Source organism: Euleptes europaea, chromosome 7 (assembly GCF_029931775.1).
Source record: "Euleptes europaea isolate rEulEur1 chromosome 7, rEulEur1.hap1, whole genome shotgun sequence".
Lineage (NCBI taxonomy): Eukaryota > Metazoa > Chordata > Lepidosauria > Squamata > Sphaerodactylidae > Euleptes > Euleptes europaea.
Genome location: NC_079318.1, coordinates 91,273,991 through 91,300,327, shown reverse-complemented (window position 1 = coordinate 91,300,327; position 26,337 = coordinate 91,273,991). Strand labels below are relative to the sequence as shown.

Below are 26,337 nucleotides of genomic sequence, written 5' to 3'. Positions count from 1 at the left end.
CCGCAAAGTTTATTTAAAATTATTTTAAAATAGTGAACTAAAAAAAAAATGTCAATCTTTTTCCTTGCTAGGGAAAGGAAGGCAATAACCTTCTGGAGGTTTTCTCTATCATTGAGGCTGCGATCCTTCCCTGGGATTAAACCCCATTGCTAGGGAGAGAGACAGACAGACAGACAGACAGACAGACAGACAGACAGAGAGAGACAGAGAGAGAGAGAGAGAGAGAGAGAGAGAGAGAGAGAGACTGACCAGTGAACTTTGATGGCTGAGTGGGGATTTGTTCCTAATCTGATACTAACCATGAAACCAAACTGGCTGCCCTGTTCTTGTGTGTGTGGGTTAAGTGCTGTCAAGTTGCTTCCAACTCATGGCCACCCTATGAATCAGTGTCCTCCAAAATGTCCTATCTTTGACAGCCTTGCTCAGGTCTTGCAAACTGAGGGCTGTGGCTGCCTTTATAGAGTCAATCAATCTCTTGTTGAGTCTTCCTCTTTTCCTGATGCCCTCAACTTTTCCTAGCATGACTATTTTTTCTAGTGACTCTTGTCTTCTCATAATGTGACCAAAGTACGATAGCCTCAGTTTAGTCATTTTAGCTTCTTGGGTCAGTTCAGGCCTGATTTGATCTGTAACCCACTGATTTGTGTGTTGTTTTTTTTGGCAGTCCACGGTATCTGTAACCCTCTCCTCCAACACCACATTTCAAAGGAACCTGCTTTCTTCCTATCAGCTTTCTTCATTGTCCAGCTTTCACACCCGTACGTAGTAATAGGGAATACGGTGGCATGAATTAACTTGACCTCGGTGGCCAGTGACACATCCTTACACTTAAGATTCTAGCTCCTTCATGGCTGCCCTTCCCAGTCTCAATCTCCCTGTTCTTAGCAATCCTTTAAGGAGGTCTATGTATTCGCTAACAAGCAAAACTGTTTATTGTACCCAAGAACACACTAAGCTGGCTTATACTGAACCAGACCATTTGGTCCGTCAAAGTCAGTTTTGTTCTTTTATGCACGGCTCTTTCACTTGCCATCACCCCTCCAACGACTTCAGGTCTTTGTATGGATTATGCCTGCCGTTTCTGACCATCAGAGGTCGCCTCACTCTCCCCCTGCGTTTCCCCGCGTTTTGCAAGACCCGTTTATCTCAAATTTGAAAACGCAAGGAAACGCAGGTTGGAAATGGCATGCATAATCCAATCAAAGACCCGAAGTCATCAGAGGGGTGACAGCGAGTGAAACAGCCATGCATAAAAGACCATTGCCTACTCAGACTGGCAGAGGTCTTTCACATCACCTACTACCTAATCCTTTCAATTCGAGATACTGGAGATTGAACCTGGGATCTTCTGCACGCTAAGCAGATTCTCTGCCGCTAAGCCACAGCCCTTCTAAGCAGAAGGAAAAGAGGCTAAACTGTTTGACCTGACTCCCAGAATCCTTTCCCTATATCTCTCGATGTGCATTTGCATTGTATTTGACTCCCGGGCTTGCTCATTGATCCTCAGCAGATGGCACATCACGGAGCGCCGGTTTTTGACCTTATTTGTGGGATCAAACTGAAAACACGATTAAAGCGTCGTTTATCGCTTAATGATCTTTAGTCAATAAACACATGGCCTCTCCCTGCATTAATTCTCGGAGCCATTAGCAAGCAATGGGGAAGCAAGCCTGAAGCCGAGGAGTATAATTTGCTAAGAAAATTCTCATCCACAAATCGTGGGAATGAGAAGTAGAAGAAGAAGAGTTGGTTTTTCATCTCCAGCCAATGGAGATCAGTTCCTTTGGAGAAAATGGCCGCTTTGGCAATTGGACTTTATGGCATTGTCTATGACTCTAGGAGCCCCGTGGCGCAGAGAGTTAAGCTGCAGTACTGCAGTCAAAAGCTCTGCTCACGACCTGAGTTCAATCTCAACGGAAGCCGGTTTCAGGTAGCCGGCTCAAGGTTGACTCAGCCTTCCAACCTTCTGAGGTCGGTGAAATGAGTACCCAGCTTGCTGGGGGTAAAGGGAGGATGACTGGGGAAGGCACTGGCAAACCACCCCACAAACAAAGTCTGCCTTGGAAACATCGGGATGTGATGTCACCCCCTGGGTCAGGAATGACCTGGTGCTTGCACAGGGGACCTTTAACTTTTACCTATGACTCTAGGACATGGTTTCTTCCACAGCTAGATGACCACCATTTGACTTTTGCTTGGCAGGTTCTACTGGGACTTAATCATGTTGCTGCTGATGGTGGGGAATTTGATCATCCTGCCGGTGGGGATCACCTTCTTCAAGGACGAAAACACGCCGCCATGGATTGTCTTCAACGTCCTCTCGGACACCTTCTTCCTGGCCGACCTGGTGCTGAACTTCCGCACGGGCATCGTAGTGGAAGACAACACGGAGATCATCCTGGACCCGCACACCATCAAGATGAAGTATCTCAAGAGCTGGTTTCTGGTGGACTTTGTCTCCTCCATCCCCGTCGACTACATCTTCCTCATTGTAGACCTGGAGACCCAGGTGGATTCTGATGTCTACAAAACGGCGCGAGCCCTGCGCATCGTCCGCTTCACCAAGATCCTCAGCCTGTTGCGCCTCCTTCGCCTCTCCCGTCTCATCCGATACATCCACCAGTGGGAAGAGGTGGGTGTCAGGCCCCACGCCATTTTTTTTTAATTTGTAACATTTCTGCCCAGTGTACCGAGTAAACCTATGGCTAGAATTTCAAACTGTCTCAAACGATTCTCTCAAGCGCAATTCCAAAATACGCCAGTAATCTGCAGAAGAAAGGAAAAGCAGTGGGACCTTGAAAACAAATTTAGGGGATGGATGGGAGGTTTTTAAGCAGAGGCTAGATGGCCGTTTGTCAGCAATGCTGATTCTATGACCTTAGGCAGATGATGAGAGGGAGGGCATCTTGGCCATCTTCTGGGCATGGGGTGGGGGTCACTGGGGGTGTGGGAGGGGGGGAGGTAGCTGTGAATTTCCTGCACTGAACAGGGGGTTGGACTAGATGAGCCTGGTGGTCCCTTCCAACGCTATGATTTTATTAAAGTACCGCGTAAACGTATGGCTAGGATGTTCCATATAGAAAGTCTCGCAGTTGAGAAGGCTCTCTGCTTATTTGCCATCTCATTTCAGGAGGGACACAGGACAGACCCCAGCAACAACAATATATAGTGGTTAGGGTTGCCAGTTGGCCTGGAGAAAAAAATCCCACCCCTTTCACAGAGCCTTAAAGGGCTGTTATTTGGTGATGGGAAGTACTGTTAACTCACAGTCGAATTATGGCGACCCCGTAGAATTTTTGAGGCAAGAGACAGAGGTGATTTGCCATTGCCTGCCTCTACATAGCAACCCTATACTTCCTCAGTGGTCTCCCATCCAAGTACTAACCAGGGCCGACCCTGCTTAGCTTCCAACATCTGATGAGATCTGGCCAGCCTGGGCCATCTAAGTCAAGATGGGCTGTAATTTACCAAGTGATATTATTAAGAGCCAGCATGATGTAGTGGTTAAGAGTGGCAGACTGTAATCTGGAGAACCGGGTTCGATTCCCCACTCCTCCACATGAGCGATGGACTAATCTGGTGAACTGGATTGGTTTCCCCTCTCCTACACATGAAGCCTGCTGGGTGACCTTGGGCCAGTCACAGTTCTCTCCGAACTCTCTCAACCCCACCTACTTCACAAGGGGTCTGTTGTGGGGAGAGAAAGGGAAGGCGATTGTAAGCCGCTTTGAGACTCCTTGTGGTAGGAAAAGCGGGGTATAAAAATCAACTCTTCTTCTTCATCTCCATTCCATGAAAAGCTTCTGCTGCCCCCACACATGAAGCTTCTATGAAAGGGACAGGACATGTTTCTCCAGGCCTTTTAGCAATCCATTTTCCCATCTTTATCCAGGCAGTCCCCAAATTTGCCAGATCCAATGTTCTCCCTCCCAGGCCGCTTTGGCAATTGGACTCTATGGCATTGAGGCCCCTCCCCAAACCCGGCCCTCCTCAGGCTCCGCCCCAGAAACCTCCCGCCGGTGGCAAAGAGGGACCTGGCAACCCTAGGGACAGAAGCTTTTGGCAGCGGAGACCTTGAAAACAGAGATCTTGGCAGAGTCCTGCTTGCGAACAGATGGGGAGAAGCCCTGGTTGTGGTGAGTGTATGCAGGAAACCTTGGCAGCTGTTCCAAGGGACACGGGGGATCCTACGAGCAGAGGCCGTGCTCACAGGACGCCAAACCCTGCTTTACTATCCTTTGAGGCTCTGGCCTGTCTGGTACTATGGGATGTCCTTGAGCACTGGTTCCCAACAGGGGGTCCACGGACCCCCAGGGGTCCGCGAGAACTAAATTAAGGTCCACGAAACAAAGTTATAAACCCATAATAAATTAATATTTTCAATTAAAAGTTCTCTATTATAAAAATATATATTCTAATATTATTCTAAGTTTAATGTTTAACTAACAGTTATGATTAAAGTTTATTTTCAAATTCTCGGAATTTTTATTTTGAACCTTGGAGTCCCTGCACCGAACAAAAAAGTCCTAGTGGTCCCTGGTCAAAAAAAGGTTGGGAACCACTGTAATATCCCTGTGGGGCCCATTCCCAGGAGCAGCCAGCCAAACAGTTCTAAGCAACCCACTAGCAGGGCATGAAGGCAAGAGGGCTCTCCCCTGGTTTGTCCCTGCCCGATATCTGATACCCAGAGATATACTTCCTCTAAACCCTGGAGGTTTTTAAGCAGAGACTAGATGGCCATCTGTCAGCAATTCTGATTCTATGACCTTAGGCAGTTCATGAGAGGCTGTTCATGAGAGGGAGGGCATCATGGCCATCTTCTGGGCATGGAGGTAGTTGTGAAATTCCTGCATTGTGCAGGGGGTTGGACTAGATGACCCTGGTTGGCCCTTCCAACTCTATGATTCTAAACCTGGAGGCTCCATTAAGCTCTCACATAATAGGCACTGGTAGACCTGCGGTTCTCTCTTTCTAAGCAAGGAGGGGTCTCTAAAAGCAGCTAAGCAGCCCCTGTCCAGAATTCTATACAGCAAAAAAGTTTCACAACAGCTTTACTGGTAGGGTTGCCAACCTCCAGGTACTAGCTGGAGATCTCCTGCTATTACAACTGATCTCCAGCCGATAGAGCTCATTTCCCCTGGAGAAAATGGCCACTTTGGCAACTGGACTCTATAGCATTGAAATCCCTCCCCACCCCAAACCCTGCCCTCCTCAGGCTCCGCCCCCCAAACCTCCCACTGATGGCAAAGAGGGACCTGGCAACCCTATTTACTGGGTCCGTTTGAGGCTGTCTCTCATGTCTGGTACTCAGTTTCCAACAGACGCTCTTAGGAAAGCGGAGCATGGCTGCGATGGCCTTACCCTCTGCGTCTGGTATTCAGAGGTAGACTGCCTGTGAACATGGAGGCACCATTTAGCTATCATGTTGCCCGTGCTAGACTCTCCACTGCTGTGGAGCTTTAGATGTTCTCCAGCGCAAAGGCATTTCCCCTGTTGCAAGGAGCGTGGACGTTCTCAGGGATTGTTTTGCAACGGCAGGGCATTTGCACTACAAATCTATCACCCATTTGATGTTGGTTCAACAGTTATGGGCCATTTATGCCTGGGAGGTTTTGCCTTGGATTTGCCACTCTCTAGATGCACATTTTCCTCATCCAAATACTCAAAACTCTGCATGAGGGGCTTATTGTTGAGTTTTGAGAATTTGGATGGGGAAAATGTGCATCTAGAGAGTGGCAAGTCCAAGGCAAAACTTCCCATGCATAAATGGGCATGGTTTCTTTGGAAAAATCAGTGCCAGGGAGGGAGGCCGTGGTTTTTTGCAGAAGCCAAGGATCGCAGGTAGAGACAGATCCGCATGCAGCTGGAGAGTTAGAATCCACACTGTCTGATTGGGAGTCCAAAGCAGGTTTGAAACTGGTTTAAAAAACATGTCAGGGTACAAAGGGGGGTGCTTCCAGGTCCCAGACGCCTGCTTACTTGCCCGTTCTGGTTCCCGCTGTCCAGATTTTCCACATGACCTATGACCTGGCGAGCGCCGTGGTACGGATCTTCAACCTCATCGGGATGATGCTTCTGCTGTGCCACTGGGACGGGTGTTTGCAGTTCCTCGTCCCGATGCTGCAAGATTTCCCGGAGGACTGCTGGGTCTCCATCAACCACATGGTGGTGAGTTCTCCATCCCTGATATTGATAGCCATGCCCGGATCTAGGTAGATAGAGGCAGGGCATCATAATTCTGGAGGTGGGGCATAGAGTCTGTTGACTCCCCTCCCCCTTGTAGCACGTGTATCAAATACCACATCCCGCTGTTGTGGATCCAGGATTTTGGGGTGTGTATTTATTTATTTATTTTACTTAAAACATTATTTCGTCGCCTTTCTCCCTTACAGGAATAACTTACAATGCAAAACACAATAACATAGGTAAAGACCACAAATTAAAATCAATAATTTAAAAACTGCCAATAGGCAGAAGAGTTAAAACGAGTCAAATGCCCTCGTAAATAAAAACCATCTTCAGCTGCCTCCTAAAGGTCGAGAGGGAGGGCGCCAGGTGCTTTTCCCTAGAGAGGTTGTTCCATAATCGTGGGGCTGCCACTGAAAAGGCCCCCTCTCGTGTGCCTGCCGGCCAAGCACCTTTGGTCAATGGGACAATTAAGAGCGGCACTCCCTGTGATCTTGGTTCCTGGGCAGAAACGTATGGGAGAAGACAGTCCTTGGTAAGGATGCCATATGAACATAAGAACATAAGAAAGACCATGCTGGATCAGACCAAGGTCCATTAAGTCCAGCTGTCTGTTCACACAGTGGCCAGCCAGGTGCCTCTAGGAAGCCCCCAAACAAGACGACTGCAGCAGCACCATCCTGCCTGTGCTCCACAGCACCTAAAGGAATAGGTATGCATCATGACTAGTTCCCATTTTGACTAGTAGCCATGGATAACCCTTTCCTCCATGAACATGTGCACTCCCCTCTTAAAGCCTTCCAAGTTGGCAGCCATCACCACATCCTGGGGCAGGGAGTTCCACAATTTAACTACGCGTTGTGTGAAGAAATCCTTCCTTTTATCTGTTTTGAATCTCTCACCCTCCAGCTTCAGCAGATGACCCCATGTTCTGGTATTGTGAGAGAGGGAGGAAAGCTTCTCCCTGTCCACTCTCTCCATACCCTGCATAATTTTATAGACCTCGATCATGTCTCCCTTTAACCACCTTCTTTCCAGGCTAAACAGGCCTAAGCGTTTTAACTGCTCTTCATAGGGTCGTTGCTTTAGTCCCCTGACCATTCTGGTTGGCTGTCTTCATGTTGTCCAGATCAGAAGGGTTAGTTCAAGTTCTTTATTATTACAGTCCACAACTAGTATATAAATAAAGAAAACATTAATTACAAAAGGAATAAAAGGAATATACAAAATTCATCAATGAACACAGGATAGTCCTAATGGATACCAGCTAAAACTACACATGTCTGACTACAAATTGGCACTTGGACACTCTCCTGGGCAAATACTAAAAATTAGGTCATTTCAGTGACTGAAATCACTGCCACTCTTCAGTGTTGAAGGCCCTTCCCATTTTTTTTTATGATTACAGACCAGGGTGCAAAACCGGGCAACCAATCGTGTTGTATGGCGGTTCTTATCTGACAGAAGATATTCAAGCATAATTTTATTAGATTTTCCGGGAAACCTTTCAGTCAGAAGGGTTACCAGGTCCCTCGTGGCCACCTGCAGGGGATGGGGGGGGGTAGGGTTTCCTCTCAGTCACCCCACCGAGTACTTCGGGGCTTTGCTTTGATTATGCTTGCATTTTCCAACCGTCAAAGGTCACCTCGCTCTCCCCACACGTTTTGCTCGTGTTTTCTGGATGCGTATTTAGCCCGCGTCCAGAAAACGTGTGGGAAAACGTGTGGAAATACGCGGGAGAGCGAGGCGACCTCTGACGTTTGGAAAATGCTGAATACTGGTAAATATGGGTATTTGGCTTATTTCCAAATTTACCAGAAAAAATTGGGCCCATTTATGGGGATTTTTAAAAAGCTCCTGTGGGGGCATTTTTTGAGGTACAGCCCCCAAATTCACAGCATAGCTTCAAGGGGCTCTCCTTGTACGACCCTAGAAGTTTGGTGAAGATTGGATTGGGGGTCCGATTTTATGGGGTCCGGAAGGGGTCAACCTCTCCTCGATAGAGAAGCATTGTAAACTTTACCAAAAATCAGATGCATAATTATAGGATGGGGGAGACTTGTCTTGGCAGTAGTGTGTGCAAAAAGGATCCGGAGGTCTTCGTAGACCAAACACTGAACATGAGTCAGCATTGTGATGTGGTAGCTAAAAAGGCAAATGCAGTCTTGGACTGTATCAACAGAAGTATAATATCCAGATCACGCGAAGTGATGGTATCACTTTACTCTGCTCAGGTTAGACCTCAACTAGAATATTGTGTTCAGTTTAGGGCATAATTGAAGAAAGATGTAGACAAGCTGGAACAGGTCCAGAGGAGGGCAACGAAGATGGTGAGGGGTCTGGAGACCAAGTCCTGTGAGGAAAGGTTGAAGGAGCTGGGCATGTCTAGCCTGGAGAGGAGAAGACTGAGAGGCAATATGATAACCATCTTCAAGTATTTGAAGGGCTGTCATAGAGAGGAGGGTGCTGAGTTGTTTTCTGTTGCCCCAGAAGGTCGGACCAGAACCAATGGGTTGAAAATAAATCAAAAGAATTTCTGTCTAGACGTTAGGAAGAATTTTCTAACAGAGCGGTTCCTCAGTGGAACAGGCTTCCTCGGGAGGTGGTGAGCTCTCCTTCCCTGGAGGTTTTTAAGGTTAGATGTCCATCTGTCAACAATGCTGATTCTATGACCTTAGGCAGTTCATGAGAGGGAGGGCATCTTGGCCAACTTCTGGGCATGGAGTAGGGGTCACTGGGGTGTGTGCGGGGAGGTAGTTGTGAATTTTTTTGCCTTGTGCAGGGGGTTGGACTAGATGACCCTGGTGGCCCCTTCCAGCTCTATGATTCTGTGATTCTATGAATCAATAGGATTGAGTCACCCACAGAAATTAATTGCCAAAAGTCTACCAGGTTTGTTAGCGTGCTCCAAATATTTCTGCTTAACAAATCTCAACCTTTTTTGCATTTCCTCTGTTTCCAGAGTCGCCCACAGAAATTATTAACCCACTTGCTACATTGGTCATTCCTGGCATATAGATGGCCTGGAAAAAAATTACAAAGAGAAAGAAAAACAAACACACCAAAGTTTACTATTTTCCAAGAACTTTCTGCCTGGTCACCTGGAGGTGGCCTGTACTCACCCTAGGTGATCAGCTGTTTACAGTCTGGCTTCTCATCACATGCCCACGTTATCAGTTACTGATCTATGGTGCAGTTCCTTTCTTTCTCTGCCCTACAGAACGACTCTTGGGGGAAACAGTACTCCCACGCGCTCTTCAAGGCCATGAGCCACATGCTGTGTATCGGGTATGGGCAGCAGGCGCCCGAGGGCATGACTGATGTTTGGTTGACGATGCTGAGCATGATCGTGGGCGCCACATGTTATGCCATGTTCATCGGCCACGCCACCGCGCTCATCCAGTCCCTGGACTCCTCCCGCCGCCAGTACCAGGAGAAGGTGAGGCAGGGGGATGGGTGGAAAGGAGGTTGCTAAGGGGGGAGGTCTGTTTATTTGAAGAAGAAGAAGAAGAAGAAGAAGAAGAAGAAGAAGAAGAAGAAGAAGAAGAAGAGTTGGTTTTGATATGCCAACTTTCTCTACCACTTAAGGAAGAATCAAACCAGCTTACAATCCCCTTCTCTTCCCCTCCCCACAACAGACACGCTGTGAGGTAGGTGAGGCTGAGAGAGCTCTAAGAGAGCTGTGACTAGCCCACCCAGCTGGCTTCGTGTGTAGGAGTGGGGAAACCAACCTGGTTCACCAGATTAGAGTCCACTACTCATGTGGAGGAGAGGGGAATCAAACCCGGTTCTCCAGATCAGAGTCCACCGCTCCAAACCACCACTCTTAACCACTACACCCCGCTGGCTCTCTCGATGGGACGATTCCCAATTCTGCTATGATTTTTGCAGTGCCCGGTGCTTTCTCCTCCAGCCCCTCGTTCTCCCCACCAGCAGGTAGGGTTTTTGCCCAGCAAGGCTTCTGATTGTCCATTGGAGATTTGATTGGCTGTGCAGATTTTTTAAAACATTGCTTTGGCAGCAGCTGCCACCCCAGCACAAAGATCTACATTGTGTTACTGAGGTTAAGCCATGGCAATCATTTTGTGGCTGGCTCTGCCTTAGGGTTGCCAACCTCCTGGTACTAGCTGGAGATCTCCTGCTATTACAACTGATCTCTAGCCGATAGAGATCAGTTCCCCTGCAGAAAATGGCCACTTTGGCAATTGGACTCTATGGCATTGAAGTCCCTCCCCTACCCAAACCCCACCCTCCTCAGGCTCTGCCCCAAACATCTCCAGGTATTTCCCAACCCAGAGTTGGCAACCCTACTCTGCCTCCTGCAGCAGCCATTTTGTTGCTGCTCCCACCATGCCATGTCAGAATTCCAAAAGCACCCGCAGGCTCAAAAAGGTTGGGGACCCCTGAGCTAGTCAAAATCTGTCACGTGGACATGTCCCTGGCCTAAAAATAAGCAAAGGCCTGCACCCCTGCCCAAAGCCACGCCCTTCCTGCCAAAGCCATGCCCTCACGATCTCCTCGGTCTCTTTCTCTGCAGTACAAGCAAGTGGAACAATACATGTCCTTCCATAAATTGCCGGGAGACACGCGCCAACGGATCCACGAGTACTACGAACACCGTTACCAGGGCAAGATGTTTGATGAGGAGAACATCCTTGGGGAGTTGAGTGAACCTCTGAAGGAGGTACAGTTTTGGCGATCTCTTGGGTTGGGGGCACGGAACACTGGGCTGGGTGGACTCCCAAGGGCACATCCACACCAGGTTGTGGTTTGAGTCAGAGCTTATAATTACATCAGACATAAGAATATAAGAAAGGCCCTGCTGGATCAGACCAAGGGCCATCAAGTCCAGCAGCCTGTTCACACAGTGGCCAACCAGGTGCCTCTAGGAAGCCCACAAACAAGACGACCGCAGCAGCATCCTCCTGCCCGTGTTCCACAGCACCTAATATATTAGGCATGCTCCTCTGATCCTGGAGAGAATAGGTATGCATCATGACTAGTATCCAAGACGAGCCCTACTGGATCAGATCCAAGGTCCATCTAGTCTAGCATCCTGTTTCACACAGTGGCCAACCAAAACAATCCCCCATGGCATACAAGCAGAGCCTGAAGGCCACAGTCCTCCTTTGAAGCATGACCTGGTATTCAGAGGTGTACTGCCCCCCAACATGGAAGCTCCATTTAAGTATCAGGGCTAATGGCCACTGATAGACCTATCCTTGAGAGATTACTTCTGTCCCCTTTTATATCCTGTATAAGCCAATGGCCGTTACCACATCTTGTGGTAGTAAGGGCCATAAGTGGATATGTTCATGGAGTGGACATGTTCATGGAGGAAAGGGGTATTCATGGCTATTAGTTGGAATGGATGCTGGTCATGCTGCATACCTGTTCTCTCTAGTATCAGAGGAGCATGCCTATTATTTTGGGTGCGGTGGAACACGGGCAGGATGGAGCTGCTGCAGTCGTCTTGTTTGGGGGCTTCCTAGAGGCACCTGGTTGGCCGCTGTGTGAACAGACTGCTGGACTTGATGGGCCTTGGTCTGATCTAGCAGGGCCTTTCTTATGTTCTTATGTTCTTAAGTGAATTGTGTGTTGTGTGATGAATGACTCCCTTTGGTTTGTGCTGAATCTAATGCTCATCAGTTTCACTGGGGGGACCCTAAGTTTTACGGTAGAAAAAGAATATGCCATCGGCTTTCTACTCTAATTCCTGAGTGAACCTGAAACGGGGGCGGGGGGCGCTTAGGTTGTAGATGGGATTTGGACTGAAGGTTTCCAAATTCCCCCTCTCCCTTCCCCCCAACCAGGAGATCATCAACTTCAACTGTCGCAACCTGGTGGCCAACATGCCGCTTTTTGCTAACGCCGATCCCAACTTCGTGACCGCCATGTTGACCAAGCTGCGCTTCGAGGTCTTCCAGCCGGCGGACTTTATCATCCGGGAGGGAACCGTGGGCAAGAAGATGTTCTTCATCCAGCATGGCGTGGTCAGCATCCTTACTCGTGGTTCCAAGGAAATGAAACTCTCTGATGGCTCCTACTTCGGCGGTATGTTTTAGAAATTGAACAAAATTTCATGCTGCAAAATTTTCAGCGAATACCTGTTTTAAAAATTGAAGTCTGCAGCTCAAGGATATCCAGTGACTGGGGTGGGGATTTGAACTTGGGCCTCTCTGGTCAAAGTTCAGCATTCTAACCACCACACCACATTGGCGAATGAAGGATTCGCAGTTCATGCGTCTGATGAAGTACAGTCTAGACCAGGGAAGCTTATGCAATGAATCTTTGAGGTGCCACATGATATGTCTGGCCCTCCAGAAATTAGGTACAACCTCTCCTCCTGAACAATCTCTCCTACTGTATGTCTGCCAAACACCAAGACCCCATACTGTGAGAGAGAATGTCAATGTGGTTTTAGCCAAATAGACACACTTCAGCATTCCTTTTTTAGCTGTGACTTGGGGTTACCGCACTTTGTATTTCCAGCGATGTATTAAGAGTTTGAAAATGTCATAAAAAACATCACTTTAAAAGGGTTTTTGGATACCACAACTTATAAATGGTTGGAAGACATCTTCACAGCTAAAGGGGCCAAACAAAGTGCGAACAGTATTTTTTATAACGTTTCCAAACTCTTAATACATCGGTGGGAATATATAGATAGTGCGAACAGGATTTTTTATAACATTTTCAAACTCTTAATACATTGCTGGGAATACAAGTGCGGTAACCCCCTTGCTCAATGAGGCTAGAGACAGATGGATAAAGCCTTTTATTCGGGAATCTGTCTCTAAACTGGATAATCTGAGGGCTCTTTTAGCAGGGGTGGGTTTTAATACTACATTGGCAGTTGCCAAATTTCTTTCCCGGTCAATAAGGTAAAAAAAAAAAATACTAATTTCCTTATGGGTAATTTCGATCCTTTTTTGTTCCTTTTTTTTTTATTTTGGTCTCAGTGTGACATTGTTCAGGGCCGAATTGGCCATATGAACAGTATCAGTAAAGTAAAGTAAAGTAAAGTAAAGGTACAACCTCTCCTCCTGAACAACCTCTCCTATCGTATGTCTGCCTGACACCAAGAACCCATCAATGCTTCTTCCTTCCCAGATGGAATACTCATAGATAAGTTTCCAGCTAGGATTGGTAATAGTGGTTAAAAGTGCCATCAAGTTTCAGCTGACTTATTGCGACCCTGTAGGGTGGTTTGCCATTTCCGGCCTCTGCATAGTGACCCTGGACTTCCTTGGTGGTCTCCCATTCAAGAACTAACCAGGGCCGCCCTGCTTAGCTTCCAAATCTGAGACCAAAAAGCAACGAATGGTGCAAGGGAATGCAATTTAATGGACTGGACTTGCTGCACCTTGGTCTGATCCAGCATGGCCTTTCTCATGTCCTTACGTTCTAATTTACACTGTGTGATCCTCCTTGAGTCTCAGAGGGCTCTCAATAATGCAAATAAATAAAACAAGGGGAGTGTGGACATATGGTTCCTGACGCTGCGTCCCCTCCTTGTCCTTGCAGAGATCTGCCTTCTGACGCGGGGCCGGCGCACGGCCAGTGTGCGGGCTGACACCTACTGCCGTCTCTACTCTCTCTCGGTGGACAACTTCAACGAGGTCTTGGAGGAGTACCCCATGATGCGCAGAGCCTTTGAAACCGTAGCTATGGACCGGCTGGACCGCATAGGTGAGTGGACGGGAGGGGCTGTGGCTCAGTGGAAGAGCCTCTGCTTTACATGCAGAAGGTCCCAGGTTCAATCCCCAGCTTCTCCAGCTAAAAAGGACCAGGCAGTGGGTGATGTGAAAGACCTCTGCCTGAGACCCTGGAGAGCCGCTGCCAGTCCGAGTAGACAGTACTAACTTTGATGGACCAATGATCTAATTCAGAGAACCAGCGTGGTGTAGTGGTTAAGAGTGGTGGTTTGGAGTGGTGGACTCTAATCTGGAGAACAGGGTTTGATTCCCCACTCCTCCACATGAGTGGCAGACACTAATCTGGTGAACTGGATTTGTTTCCCCACTCCTCCACCTGAAGCCAGCTGGGTGACCTTGGGCTAGTCACACTCTCAGCCCCATCTACCTCACAGGTTGTCTGTTGTGGGGAGGGGAAGGGAAGGGGATTGTAAACCAGTTTGATTCTCCCTTAAGTGGTAGAGAAAGTCGGCACCACTCCAGTGATCTGGCAAGGAAAAAAACCCAATGCCCACACATGTCTGTCTTAAACATATGTGGTCTGCAAAAAGAGAAACTATCAAATTAATTAATTGAATTTGCAACAAGTGAAAACAGTATGTATGTATGTATGTATGTATGTATGTATGTATGTATGTATGTATGTATGTAGCTGGATAGCCCAGGCTAGTCGGATCTTGTCAGACCTCATAAGCTAAGCAGGGTCAGCCCTGGTGAGTATGGAGATGGGAAACCACCAAGGAATACCAGGGTTGTGACGTGGAGATAGGCAATGGCAAATCACCTCTGAACATCTCTTGCCTTGCAAGAAAAAGAAGAAGAAGAGGTGGTTTCCCCACTCCTACAGAAGAAGAACAAGAAGAAGAGTTGGTTTTTATATGCCGACTTTCTCTACCACTTAAGGCATAATCAAACGGCTTACAAGCACCTACCCTTCCCCTCCCCACAACAGACACCTTATGTGGTAGGTGGGGCTGAGAGAGCTCTTAACAGAACTGTGACTGGCCCAAGGTCACCCAGCTGATTTAATGTGGAGGAGTGGGGAAACCAACCCAGTTCACCAGATTAGCCTCCACCGCTCATGTGGAGGAGTGGGGAATCAAACCCAGTTCTCCAGATCAGAGTCCACTGCTCCAAACCACTGCTCTTAACCACTACACCACGCTCGCTCTCACTGACCCCTACGGGGTTGCCATACGTCGGCTGCGACCTGATGGCAAAAACAAAACGTATGTGTCATAGCAGGCTTTGTCTTAGTAGAGATGCTCTCTCATCTTTCGTCCTGGAGGAGAGAGGCATTCCTGTCTGAGAAGTGGCATTCCCTTCTGCATATAAAAGGAGAATGCCCATTCTAAAATGACGCGTGTCCTCTGCAGTTCTTATGAGTACTTGTATTAAAATAAATGTTAAACATTCTGCTAAACAATTAATCAGAGGGTACCTTCTTGGTTGACGCAAAAGCATTCACTCAAACCAATTAATCAGCTCACTGTTGCCGTCCATTAAAAATATGAGGAAGCATAAAACAGAAACATTCATATTAATACAATTTGTATGGAGCTTACTATCTAAATTTCCTCTTTTTTTGGAGTTACATTACTATATCTTTTCGATTTATCTTCATAACTAATAATATATTTATTGTAACAATACATCCCTGACATCTTTAAGATTGAAAGCCCTTAGGAGGCCAGGAAGGTGCTGCACCGGCATTTGGGCCCCCCGCGCTGGCGTCCGGGCTACTTACGACGGCGTTAGTGGCCCCAGGACCGGCATGGAGGCCCGGATGCCGGGCGCTGCCCTGGAACGCCAACAGGGCCTTCCGCTGGCATCCCTCTGGCATAAAGGCCTGTGCTGGCATTTCGGGGGGGGGGGCATTCCAGCATCCTGGGAGGCGCTTCCGGGGGAAGCAGCTGCTGTTAGGCAGCCTCCTATCCCCATTCACTCTGGGTTCGCCAGCAGTGAGAAGAGCTTTGATTTAACTTTATTCTTAATTTCCAACTGTATAATTAAAAAGAATTCAACTTTTCTTGAAATTCTGAAATTGGTCTATTATGTAGATAGGATGTTAGTTTTGCCATAATCGCACGTTCAGTTAATTTACTCATCCATTCATTCAAATCTGGGTATTTCTCTGCCTTCCATTTTGCTTAATATGTTACTCTTGCCACCTTCGCCATGTACTTGAATAATTTGCTATATATTTCCTGGAGGCACCTGGTTAGTACTTTGATGGGAGACCACCAAAGAAGTCCAGGGTTGCTATGCAGAGGAATTCAATGGCAAACCGCCTCCGCTCGTCTCTTGCCTTGAAAAGCCAATAGGGTCACTGTCAGTCAGCTGCAACTTGTTGGCACATTTCACCACCATCAGCTACCCTGGCTAAGGTAGAACATCTATGTTCAGAGGCAGTCTACCTCAACACCAGCCGGGTTGCTTTCACACCTGTTGCCTTCATGCCCAGTTGGTGGGGGCTGCCAACTTGGAAGGCTTGAAGAGGGGAGTGGACAGGTTCATGGAGAAGAGGACTATTCATGGCTACTAGTCAAAATGGGTACTAGTCCTGATGCATCCCTATTCTCTCTAGGACCAGAGGAGCAGGCCTATTATCTTAGGTGCTGTGGAACACAGGCAGGATGGTGCTGCTGCAGTTGTCTTTTTTGTAGCTTCCTAGAGGCCCCTGGTTGGCCACTGTGTGAACAGACCCCTGGACTTGATGGGCCTCGGTCTGATCCAGCAGGGCTTCTCTTATGTTCTTATGGATTCTGCCAAAATTTGGTGAGGATGCTGGGAATTGTCTTAGAAATCCTTAGATCCACCTCTCTCACAAAATGACAGTCCCTAAGATTCCTTGGAAGGAGGAAATGACTGCTTTGTTTAAGTCTGTAGTGCCAGTTTGTTTGTTTGTTTGTTTGTTTGTTTTTGACCCACCTCTCAAAATGGACCAGAAATTGCTTCACACAATGCATAATTAACCTTGGAATTTGCTGCCACCAGTGATGGCGTTTAAAGCAGGGCTAGACAAACTCATTGAAATAGAATCATAGAGTTGGAAGGGACCCCCAGGGTCATGTAGTCCAACCCCCTGCACAGTGCAGAAAATTCACAACTTCCTCCCCCTCCCACATCCCCAGTAACCTCTACTCCATGCCCAGAAGATGGCCAAGGTGCCCTCCCTCTCATCATCTGCCTACGGTCATGGAATCAGCCTTGCTGACAGATGGCCATCTAGCCTCTGCTTAAAAACCTCTGGGGAAGGAGAGCTCGCCACCTCCCGAGGAAGCCTGTTCCACCGAGGAACCGCTCTAACTGTTAGAAAACTCTTCCTAATGTCTAGACGGAAACTCTTTTGATTTAATTTCAACCCGTTGGTTCTGGTCCGACCTTCTGGGGCAACAGAAAACAACTCAGCACCCTCCTCTATGTGACATCCCTTCAAGTACTTGGAGATGGTTATCATATCCCCTCTCAGTCTCAGTCTCCTCTTCACGCTAAACATACCCAGCTCCTTCAACCTTTCCTCATATGATCTGTAAACTATGGTTGATTATGCATAGGAGTTTTACCTGAGGTTTGTTGCTCGCTTGGACCCACACTTTCCTGTTGGGAGTCTGTGCACCAGCAGTCTCCAAGCTCAAATCAGGAAGTATTTGAATCCCCGCCCCTTGAAATGCTGCTTCGCAATTGGCTGTAGTGAGTTAAAAGTTTCCCCCCAACCCAATTGCTGCATAAAAAAGCATGTTAAGAGCATTTTAAGGGAAAAAAAACAGATCCATTTGAAAGGAAGCGGGGGGGGGGAGAAACCTCAGCCTCATTTTAAAAAACCTTCGGCTCAGAAAGAACTCGGAGGAAGCAGAAAGCATTTGAATCCCCGCCTCTTTACATGCTGCTTTTTGATTGGCTGTGAGAGAAACCAAGCTTGTGTGTCCCGTGCTTTGCCTTATGCACGGGGATTTCACCCAGGCTGAGCTCAGGGGAGAGGGAAGAATTGAGTTAACAGAGGAACAGGAAGTCCCGGGATTTGTGAGGGCTGGCAGTGAGGTCATCTCTTATGGAGGGAAAACTCATGCATAACTCCAATGAACAACCGAGACAAACGGGGGGGGGGTGAACGTGAGTGAAAGTACCCATGCATAAATGAGCAATGACAAACTTAATGGATCTTCCAGGTTCAGGGGCAGTACACCTGACAATTCAGAGGACAAACAATAGAGGTGGTTGTTGCCTTCATGCTCTGCCTGTAAGAATGACAGGAACTCTGTTTAGAACAGGACGCTGGACAAGATGGATCCTCGTCCTGATCCATCTGGCTTTCTTGATAATATTGTTCTTTGTAGATACGCCTTTCTTACTCTCCCTTCCATGTCCCCCTTTCCTCCCCAGGTAAGAAGAACTCAATCCTTTTGCGCAAGCGGGCAGAGCACAGCTCCAGCAGCGTGAATAACGAGATAATCCAGCAGATCGTCAAACACGACCGTGACATGGCGCATAACATCCAGGACCTACCACCAGTGATGGCCGGGCGGGAGCTGAGCGGCAAGCCCGTGATCTGGGAGCCGCTGGTGCACGCCCCTCTGCAGACTGCCGCTGCGACCACCAACGTGGCCATTGCGCTAACGCACCAGCAGAGCCTGGCGGCTCACATCTTCCTGCCACCATCCTCCTTGTCCAGCCCTCTCTCTCCGGACTCCGCCTTCATCCCCCGACACCCCCGGCGTTCCCAGCCCAGCGTGGGCGGCTCGCGCCCTTCCTTGGTCAGCTCCCCTGCTTCGGGGGCGCAGTCCCATTTACAGACGCCAGTGGCCGGGTCCCCTTCTTCACCCATGGTACAGTGCCCGCCACCCTTGGAAAGTGTAGGGCCTAGGGGAGGCCCTCCGGGACAAGCCACCCCGAGGCCAGGCCAGAAGGGAGAGCCGGTCCCGGGAGCGAACCAGCCGCAGCTCTCCAAATCGCGTGGCGCTTCAGTCTCGACCTCACTCCTGCAGCAGCCAGCAAGCGCCTCGTCCGTCCTCCCCGGGCGAACTCTCCACTACAGCCTGTCCCGTGCCACCGGCTCCCACATCTCCCTGTTTTTGCAGCCTCAGCAGCTGGTGAAACACCGGAGCACGCAGGGCCTTTCCGTGGGCCGCCTCACCCAGGATGTACGGCCACTTTCGGCCTCCCAGCCCTCCTTACCGAACCGGCTCGCCCTCCAGGCGGACATGGGCCACTCCCAGCAGGCCAGGAAGTCAGCTGGGAACCTGACACACCAGTCATCTCCCTCGGTCACAGGGCTCCTCTCCAAACCTGCCGCCGGCACCCCAGGCCAGCCTGCCTCCACCCAGCAGGTGCCTTTGGGTTCCAGCCGATCCATGAGCGGGGCGAGCACCCCACAGTCGCCTGCCTCCACACCCCGACGTGTGGCCAGCCCGTCCCGCAAGGGCTCTGTGGCGTTTAGCGCCGAGGTGGACACCGGGAAACCAAAGCTCCCGTCCAACATGTGAGGCCACGAGGAAGCCCAGGACGGCATCTTCTGACGCGGAGGGGAGAAGAGTGGGCTTCTGGGAGAACAGAACTGCCCGGGGTGGACCCAGAGATAGGGAAATGGGCAAGGGCAGAGCTCGCCCATCACCGGGCGGGCAGACGGCTCTGGGAGATAACTCGGGGTGGCTTCCAGTTCTGTCTCTGTGGGAAGGGGAGGGAAACCATTTCTTCGGCCCCATGCTAACTTTGAGCGCTGCTGTAGAGAGGAGCCTACCAAAGGCTGAGCCGAGCGCCCCCCAATTAAGGTTGCCAACCTCCAGTTAGTAGCTGGAGATCTGCTGTTATAACTGATCTCCAGCCGATAGAGATCAGTTCACCTGGAGAAAATGGTCGCTTTGGCAATTGGACTCTATGGCAGTGAAGTCCCTCCCCTCCCCAAACCCCGCCCTCCTCAGGCTCCACCCCAAAAACCTCCCGCCGGTGGCCAAGAGGGACCTAGTAACCCTACCGCAAATCCTGTCTTGAGCTCCTTTGTCAGCTTTTGTGTGGGAAAACCACCCCTGCCTCATTTCTGCCCCTGCCTACTACACACCCTCTCTAGGTCTGACCTTGATGGTAGCCTGTGGTCTTGGTTTCATGTGTACAGGAGCCCCACAGGCTCTGGTTTTAAGGCCTTCGGCGGGGGGGGCAGAAAGGGAACTGCATAAAGGGTAACGGCGTCATATTTGAATGAGGGAACCTAGTAATGGAGCAGTTCTAGGGTTCGCTCGCTCGCCTCCCTTCCAAATGCAAAGAAAGAGGCCCAAGAAAGAAGACTGAAGTTCTTGGCGTGAGGAAGTGCTCAACTTAAACTGCCCTCCCCCAGTCCAGCCCTAAGCAAGTAACTGCCAGTTTATGGATGTTCCTCGACGAGTAGGGTTGCCAACCTCCAGGTACTAGCTAAAGATCTCCTGCTATTACAAGTGATCTCCAGCCGATAGAGATCAGTTCCCCTGGGGAAAATGGCTGCTTTGGCCATTGGACTGTATGGCATTGAAGTCCCTCCCCTCCTCAAACCACGCCCTCCTCAGGCTCCGCCCAAAGAGGGATCTGGCAACCCTATCGAGGAGTGACTTCCCCCATCTCTCCCCCACCTTTAGGAATATTTTTAACAAGGAGATATTTTATCGAGTGATTTTTTTTTCACCCCTGATTTGTGCAATATGCATCTCAAGGCGTTTCGTGCGAGTGTGCGTAACCGTAGAAAACCCCGGTTCCATGGGGAGAGAAGGGAGGGCCAGCTGGGCTCCCAAGTCCCTCCCCTTCTGTCCATCTTCACCACCCCAGAGACAATGGGATGGAAAGCCAAGCCCGCTTTTGCCGTTATTGCCATAAGCTCAGCTTCAACGCTGGGCTGGGGGTCACGAGAGGCCCCCACCCACCCTCCGACGGAAAGCAGTGGTTCCTCCCTGACCCTGGCTCAGGTAACTCCCTAACTTGGAGGTGCATTAAAGCCCTGGTCTGTGGGCTTCCCCATAAGGATTGTGCCAGGAGTTGTTGGGGTTTTTTTTTTATTCCAAGGCCAGCCTTGGAGATGCAAGCAGATGACAACACACCCGTTTTGTGTCCGATTGATTGAGCCAGTTATCCACTGTTCCCTGCTTCTGTTACAGAATGAGTGCTGAAAGCTTACTCCGTTGAATGGAAACAACACAGTGTAGCCCTTCTGCAAGTGGGAGGGGGGTTGCATGTGTAAAATTATGGCCTTTTATGGCGAGTGTGGTGTAATGGTTAAGAGCGGTGGTTTGGAGCGGTGGATTCTAATCTGGAGAACCGAGTTTGATTCCCCACTCCTCCACATGAGCAGAGGAGGCTAATCTGGAGAACCGGGTTGGTTTCCCCACTCCTCCACATGAAGCTAACTGGGTGACCTTGAGCCAGTCACACTCCCTTAGAGCTCTCTCAGCCCCACCTGCCTCACAAGGTGTCTGTTGTTGGGAGGGGAAGGGAAGGTGATTGTAAGCCGGTTTGATTCTTCCTTAAGTAGTAGAGAAAGTTGCATATAAAAACCAACTCTTCTTTATGCAGGAACCTTTCCTTGTGGTCACCCCCGCTGACTGCTTCAGGGCTTCCTTTTGATTATGCGCGCCTTTTCTGACTGTCAGGCCATTTATTCATGGAAGGGTTTGCATTGGATTTGCCACTCTATAGATTCCCACTTTCCCCGTCCGAATTCTCAAAACTCTGCATGGGGGTTTATTGTTGAGTTTTGAATATGGATGGGGGAAAAGTGCATCTAGGGAGAGGCAAAGCCAAGGCAAAACCTCCCATGCATAAATGGCATCAGAGGTTGCCTCGCTTTCCCCACGTGTTTTGCCCGTGTTTTTCAGATGCTGTTTTAGCCAGAATCTGGAAAATGCGGGGAGAGCGAGGCGACTTCTGACAAGCAGAAAAGGCATGTATCATCAAAAGGAAGCCCCGAAGCAGTCGGCGGGGGTGACCTCGGGGAAACATCGCTGCATGAAAGGGTTGTGGGGAAATGAGGCCACACCAGTAGACACGAAAAGACAAAAGGAGAGCAAGGGGTCAGGGTGAGAGTTTATTTAGCTCTTCTACATCCTTAGAAATTTCTATAGAAGATCCCCTGTTGAAGCAAATTGCGAAACACATAGCTGAGAAATTTTGCAAATCGCGAAACGCGAAGCTGATAAATGTCTATAGAAGACCCCCTGACGAAGCAAATTACAAAACGCATAGGGATCTAGAAGAGCTAAATAAACTCTCAGCCTTGCTCCTTGGTCTCCTTTTGTCTTTTCCTTAAATTATGTTAGAACAATAGCCTTCATTAATGGGAGAAATTAATGTATCAGAAAGAAGGATTTCGGCTTGCATCGAGAGGGTTTTTAAAATAACAACAACAAGGGGAGAGTATAAAGATAACTCATTTGAGGCACGGCTGAAATATACATTTGTTATCTCTCAGCACCTTTGGAGCACCGCCTTGTGCACCTTATCAGGTAAGAGCTACGAAAGGGCAGGATTCTTCCCTCCCCTTCCGTCAGTGAGCGTTTCACTGTAGTGCGATTATAAGCAAACATCAATGATTGTGAACGAGGAACTGGAAAGCAGGAGATTTTCCTGGATTAGTTAACAAGTAAAAGGGTGTGTTGTCGGGTAGGGGCCCCTAGTTCGTTTTATATCTGATATAAAGAAGGTTTTATCAGGAGAAGGTCCTTTTAACCCCATCTCAGGGGGAATCCATCCTGGGCGGGATAACCGTGGGTTTGAACCTTCCCTTTGAATCAAACCACCAGAGTCTCGAGGATTTCCACTCTGTTTTGTATAGGTTTTAATCTGCTATTTGTGTGTGTGTGTGTGGGGGGGGTTTCCTTCCCACTACCCTCTGTACTCCTTGCCTCTTGTAAAGGGCCATTTATGCAGGGCTTTCCCCCCATGGTCATCCCTAACGACTGCTTCGGGGCTTTGCTTTGAGTATGCATGCTTTTCCCAGCCATCAGAAGTCGCCTTGCGCTCCCCGCATGTTTTGCCCACGTTTTCCAGATTCTGGCTAAAACAGCATCCAGAAAACACAAGGGAAAGTGGAGGGAGAGTGAGGTGACTTCTGGTGGTCAAGAAAGGCATGCATAATCAAAACAAAGCCCTGAAGCAGTAGGTGGGGGTGACCACAAGGGAAACAGCTCTGCATGAATGGCTGAGGAAGGAGTTCGATTTCCTCTCGGCCACCCACATGGGCGGTGTGCCATAGAGGCAGGAGGGAGAAAGAAACCCAGACCCCAGTTATAGCCCTCAACCCTCCACATGCTATGGGTATCTGTCGGAGCTGCTCATCACCAGCACTGATATATAATAATAGACTAGCAAAAGTGCCCTCTTTTTATCTGGCCCTCGTGCCTAAACACTGCCAGGGCTGGAGGGCGGGCTTTTCATGGCCCTGGGAACAGCCTCTCCCCTCACAAAAGACCCTATGCCCCCCCACCTGGTCCCTCCAGGAGGGTTAGGGTCCCTCCAAGTTCCATGGCCCCGCCCCTCCTCCCCAGGAACCAGTAGTTTGCGATGTGCAGTCAATTTGTGGCTCCGCCGAGCGGCTGGATTTTGCGTGAAAAAAGGTGTTGCTTTCAGATCCAGCTGTGTGACCGATTCAGGGTAGACTAGTTGCCCGGAACCCCTTAGATTCCTTCCTCCCGGCCTCTTCCTCCAGTTCTGCTGCTGCGCTGTAAAACGCTTTGTTTTACTCTCTTTTTTTCACCTCTAGAGTCTGGGGAGGGGGGAAAAGCAATCCATCCGGTGTCGCCTGCCCACCTTCTCCAGAAGGGAAAGAGGGGGGAACTCTTTGACGCAATCAGCAATAGGACCAGCAACCCCCCTCCACACCCCACCCAACCCCATCCTCTCTAGATTACTGCTAGACTAGAATCCCCGGCGTAGAGGTGCTAGGCACATAGGGTAGGCCCAGGGCGAGACCTTCTCTCTTTTCTCTACGTAGGTTAGGATGTTGAGGGATGCCTTCCCTGCCAGGTAGGCCACTGCCAGCTTACTCCAGCCCGGCAGGACATCCCTTCGAGGCACGTTTTCCGAAGGAACAGCCAGTACTGCCTTTCGTCCGCTCTGTCCTTTCTCCGCCCTCCCCTCTCAATCCCTTGTGACTCCTCTGGTAGGAGCCCTGCGTTCGATCACGTAGTTTCAGAACATTCCAAAATGTCTTCTTGTTTACACCCGGTCGGGTAGAGCCATTTATAGCTGCCATTCCCATATGCTGTGTAAGCAAGGGGTACCCCATGGGGGAGACATAGGCCGTGTCCTGGCTGGGATCTGCTTTTCCCAGTTTTTTGTGACTCTTGCTAGCCTCACTGCCAGGGGTAATGAATGTCTCGGAGGGGGGGAGAATCCAGGCGTGGGGAGCGTCTGCCCTCATTGCCTCTGAATATCCATGGAAGCCCCACACTTCTGCCCTTCAGTTGGGTCTTTAAGACCCCATGGGCGGTTGTTGACAAAGAAGGTTTTATCAGGAGAAGGTCCTTTTAACCCAGAAACACATCGTAGCTGTTGTTAGAGGAACGCATCCTGGTGTGGGACACGGCCAATTTGAGTGTGGTTGTGCGTGTAAAAGTGTGTGTGTGTGTATGTATGGTGTGTGTGGCGCACACATGTGCGCGGGGACGCGTGCAATCTAGTCACCAAAGACCATGATCCATCACCTTTACACTGTACAGAGCTTGTAGATTTCATATCACAGGAAAAGAAAATTAAAGCTGTTTTTCTTTCTTTTTTTAATTTTGTTTTGTTCATTTATTTTTTGGTCGTTGTACCATTGAACAGGTTTAAATAATAAAGAGAGACTTGGAGCTGTCCTTGTAGATCTCTGACTTGCCAGGTGTGATGAGTACCCCTTCCCGAGTGATGAGTATCTGATGGCGCAGTATCCTCCCAGCATTTTGGGGTCGCAGGCCAGCAGGATACAGACCTGGATCCAAATCGCCTGGCCTTATATAACCAGAGCAGACCACGTGACTGCCAGAGCCACACCCTTTCATCTGACAATGCAAACAATGCAAACAAAAATGAGTTCTCTCATGTGACTTGTGGGGAGGGGCTGTAGCTCAGTCATAGAGCATCTGCTTCAACACAATATACACCAGTACTGTATAGTAAAATTACAAAAAATAGACAAGTACTAGGCTCTCTCGCTATAGGATATTTATCAGAAAACTTACCAACTACTAAATCTATAATAAACATGCAATGTGATGACTAAACACCATGTGAAATGAACATACAACACTTAAAGATGTAAGTAAACGAAAATGAAGTCACAATAATACAATTCTCCAAAGGTCCAATAGACTTCTCCTTCTCATAGAATGACGCAATATGACGATGGAATATAATGAGTCCTTTTTGTTGTTTCTTCTTAGATCATATTAGTATCGAAAACATCATAATTGCCATAAGCAAGGAAACGTCTTCTGGATTAATAACGTTTTCACCACCCAAAGGTGGCTTCTTCAGCCTTAAAAATGCTTGTTCAAAAGAATCTTTGCACCTCTCACGGCTGCACCTTCCAAAAAGTCTTCCTAGACTTAGTTCAAGGTTCAGTCCCCAGCATCTCCAAAAGACCTTCTCCTGAAACCATAGACAGCTGCTGCCAATCTGAGTAGACAATACTGACCTTGATGGACCAAGAGTCTGATTCTTTCTTTCCCCCTGTTCTTAGACCGAGGTCTTGAACAATCAAACCATAAAACTGAAATAAGACCCATCTCTAAAAACACCTCCCTTCATCTCTTCTCTGCAGCCTCCAAAAAACGAGCAACAAAATAAGTACACTGAGGGTCAGAGTCCTCTAAGAGGAACAGAACCTTTTACTTCAAGGTTGCTTGAGAAGATGTGGACCTTTCAGTTAGGTCACAAGGTCTACCGGAAATCAACTCACACAGATCGCTACTTACACAAAAACTCCAACCACCACCACCGACAGAAAAGAGGAATAATCAAAACATTAATGGACCGTGCAAGACGGATCTGTGAACCACAGTTTCTCAAGGAAGAAATTAATCATCTAAATCACGCACTGCTAACAAAAGGCTGTTCCAGAAATGAAATCAGAAGAGCCATTAAACCAAACAAAAATCAGAAAACTCAGGAAAAACAGTCTCCCATAGAAAAGGTATTCTTACCATTTATTAAAGGAGTCCCTGATAGGATGGAGAAACTTTTGAAAAAACATAACCTACAAACAGTGTTTAAACCCACCCAGAAAATACAACAGATGCTATGATCGGCAAAAGACAAAAGAGACCCCCTCTCTGCAGGAGTATATAGTATGCCGTGCAGTTGTGGACAAGTTTACATTGGGACCACACAACGCAGCATACAAACAAGGAGAAAAGAACATGAAAGATACTGCAGACTTGGCCAACCTGAGATATCAGCAGTGGCTGAACATGGACTGACCCAAACAGGACACAGGGTCTTATTCCAAGACACTGAAAGA

The 26,337-nt window shown here is 48.7% G+C and overlaps 1 protein-coding gene across 1 annotated transcript in view; it reads left to right on the top strand.

The window, feature by feature from the left end:
- The window catches only part of HCN3 (hyperpolarization activated cyclic nucleotide gated potassium channel 3), a 29,968-nt gene extending 10,602 nt beyond the window's left edge, over window positions 1–19,366 (top strand). Inside the window, exons 2-8 of the mRNA XM_056852444.1 lie at window positions 2,203–2,632; window positions 6,007–6,168; window positions 9,407–9,625; window positions 10,724–10,870; window positions 12,000–12,240; window positions 13,714–13,878; window positions 18,267–19,366. Coding sequence (XP_056708422.1) covers window positions 2,203–2,632; window positions 6,007–6,168; window positions 9,407–9,625; window positions 10,724–10,870; window positions 12,000–12,240; window positions 13,714–13,878; window positions 18,267–19,366 — 2,464 coding nt within the window. The remainder of the gene's footprint in view (window positions 1–2,202; window positions 2,633–6,006; window positions 6,169–9,406; window positions 9,626–10,723; window positions 10,871–11,999; window positions 12,241–13,713; window positions 13,879–18,266) is intronic.
- The last annotated feature ends 6,971 nt before the right edge of the window (window positions 19,367–26,337 follow it).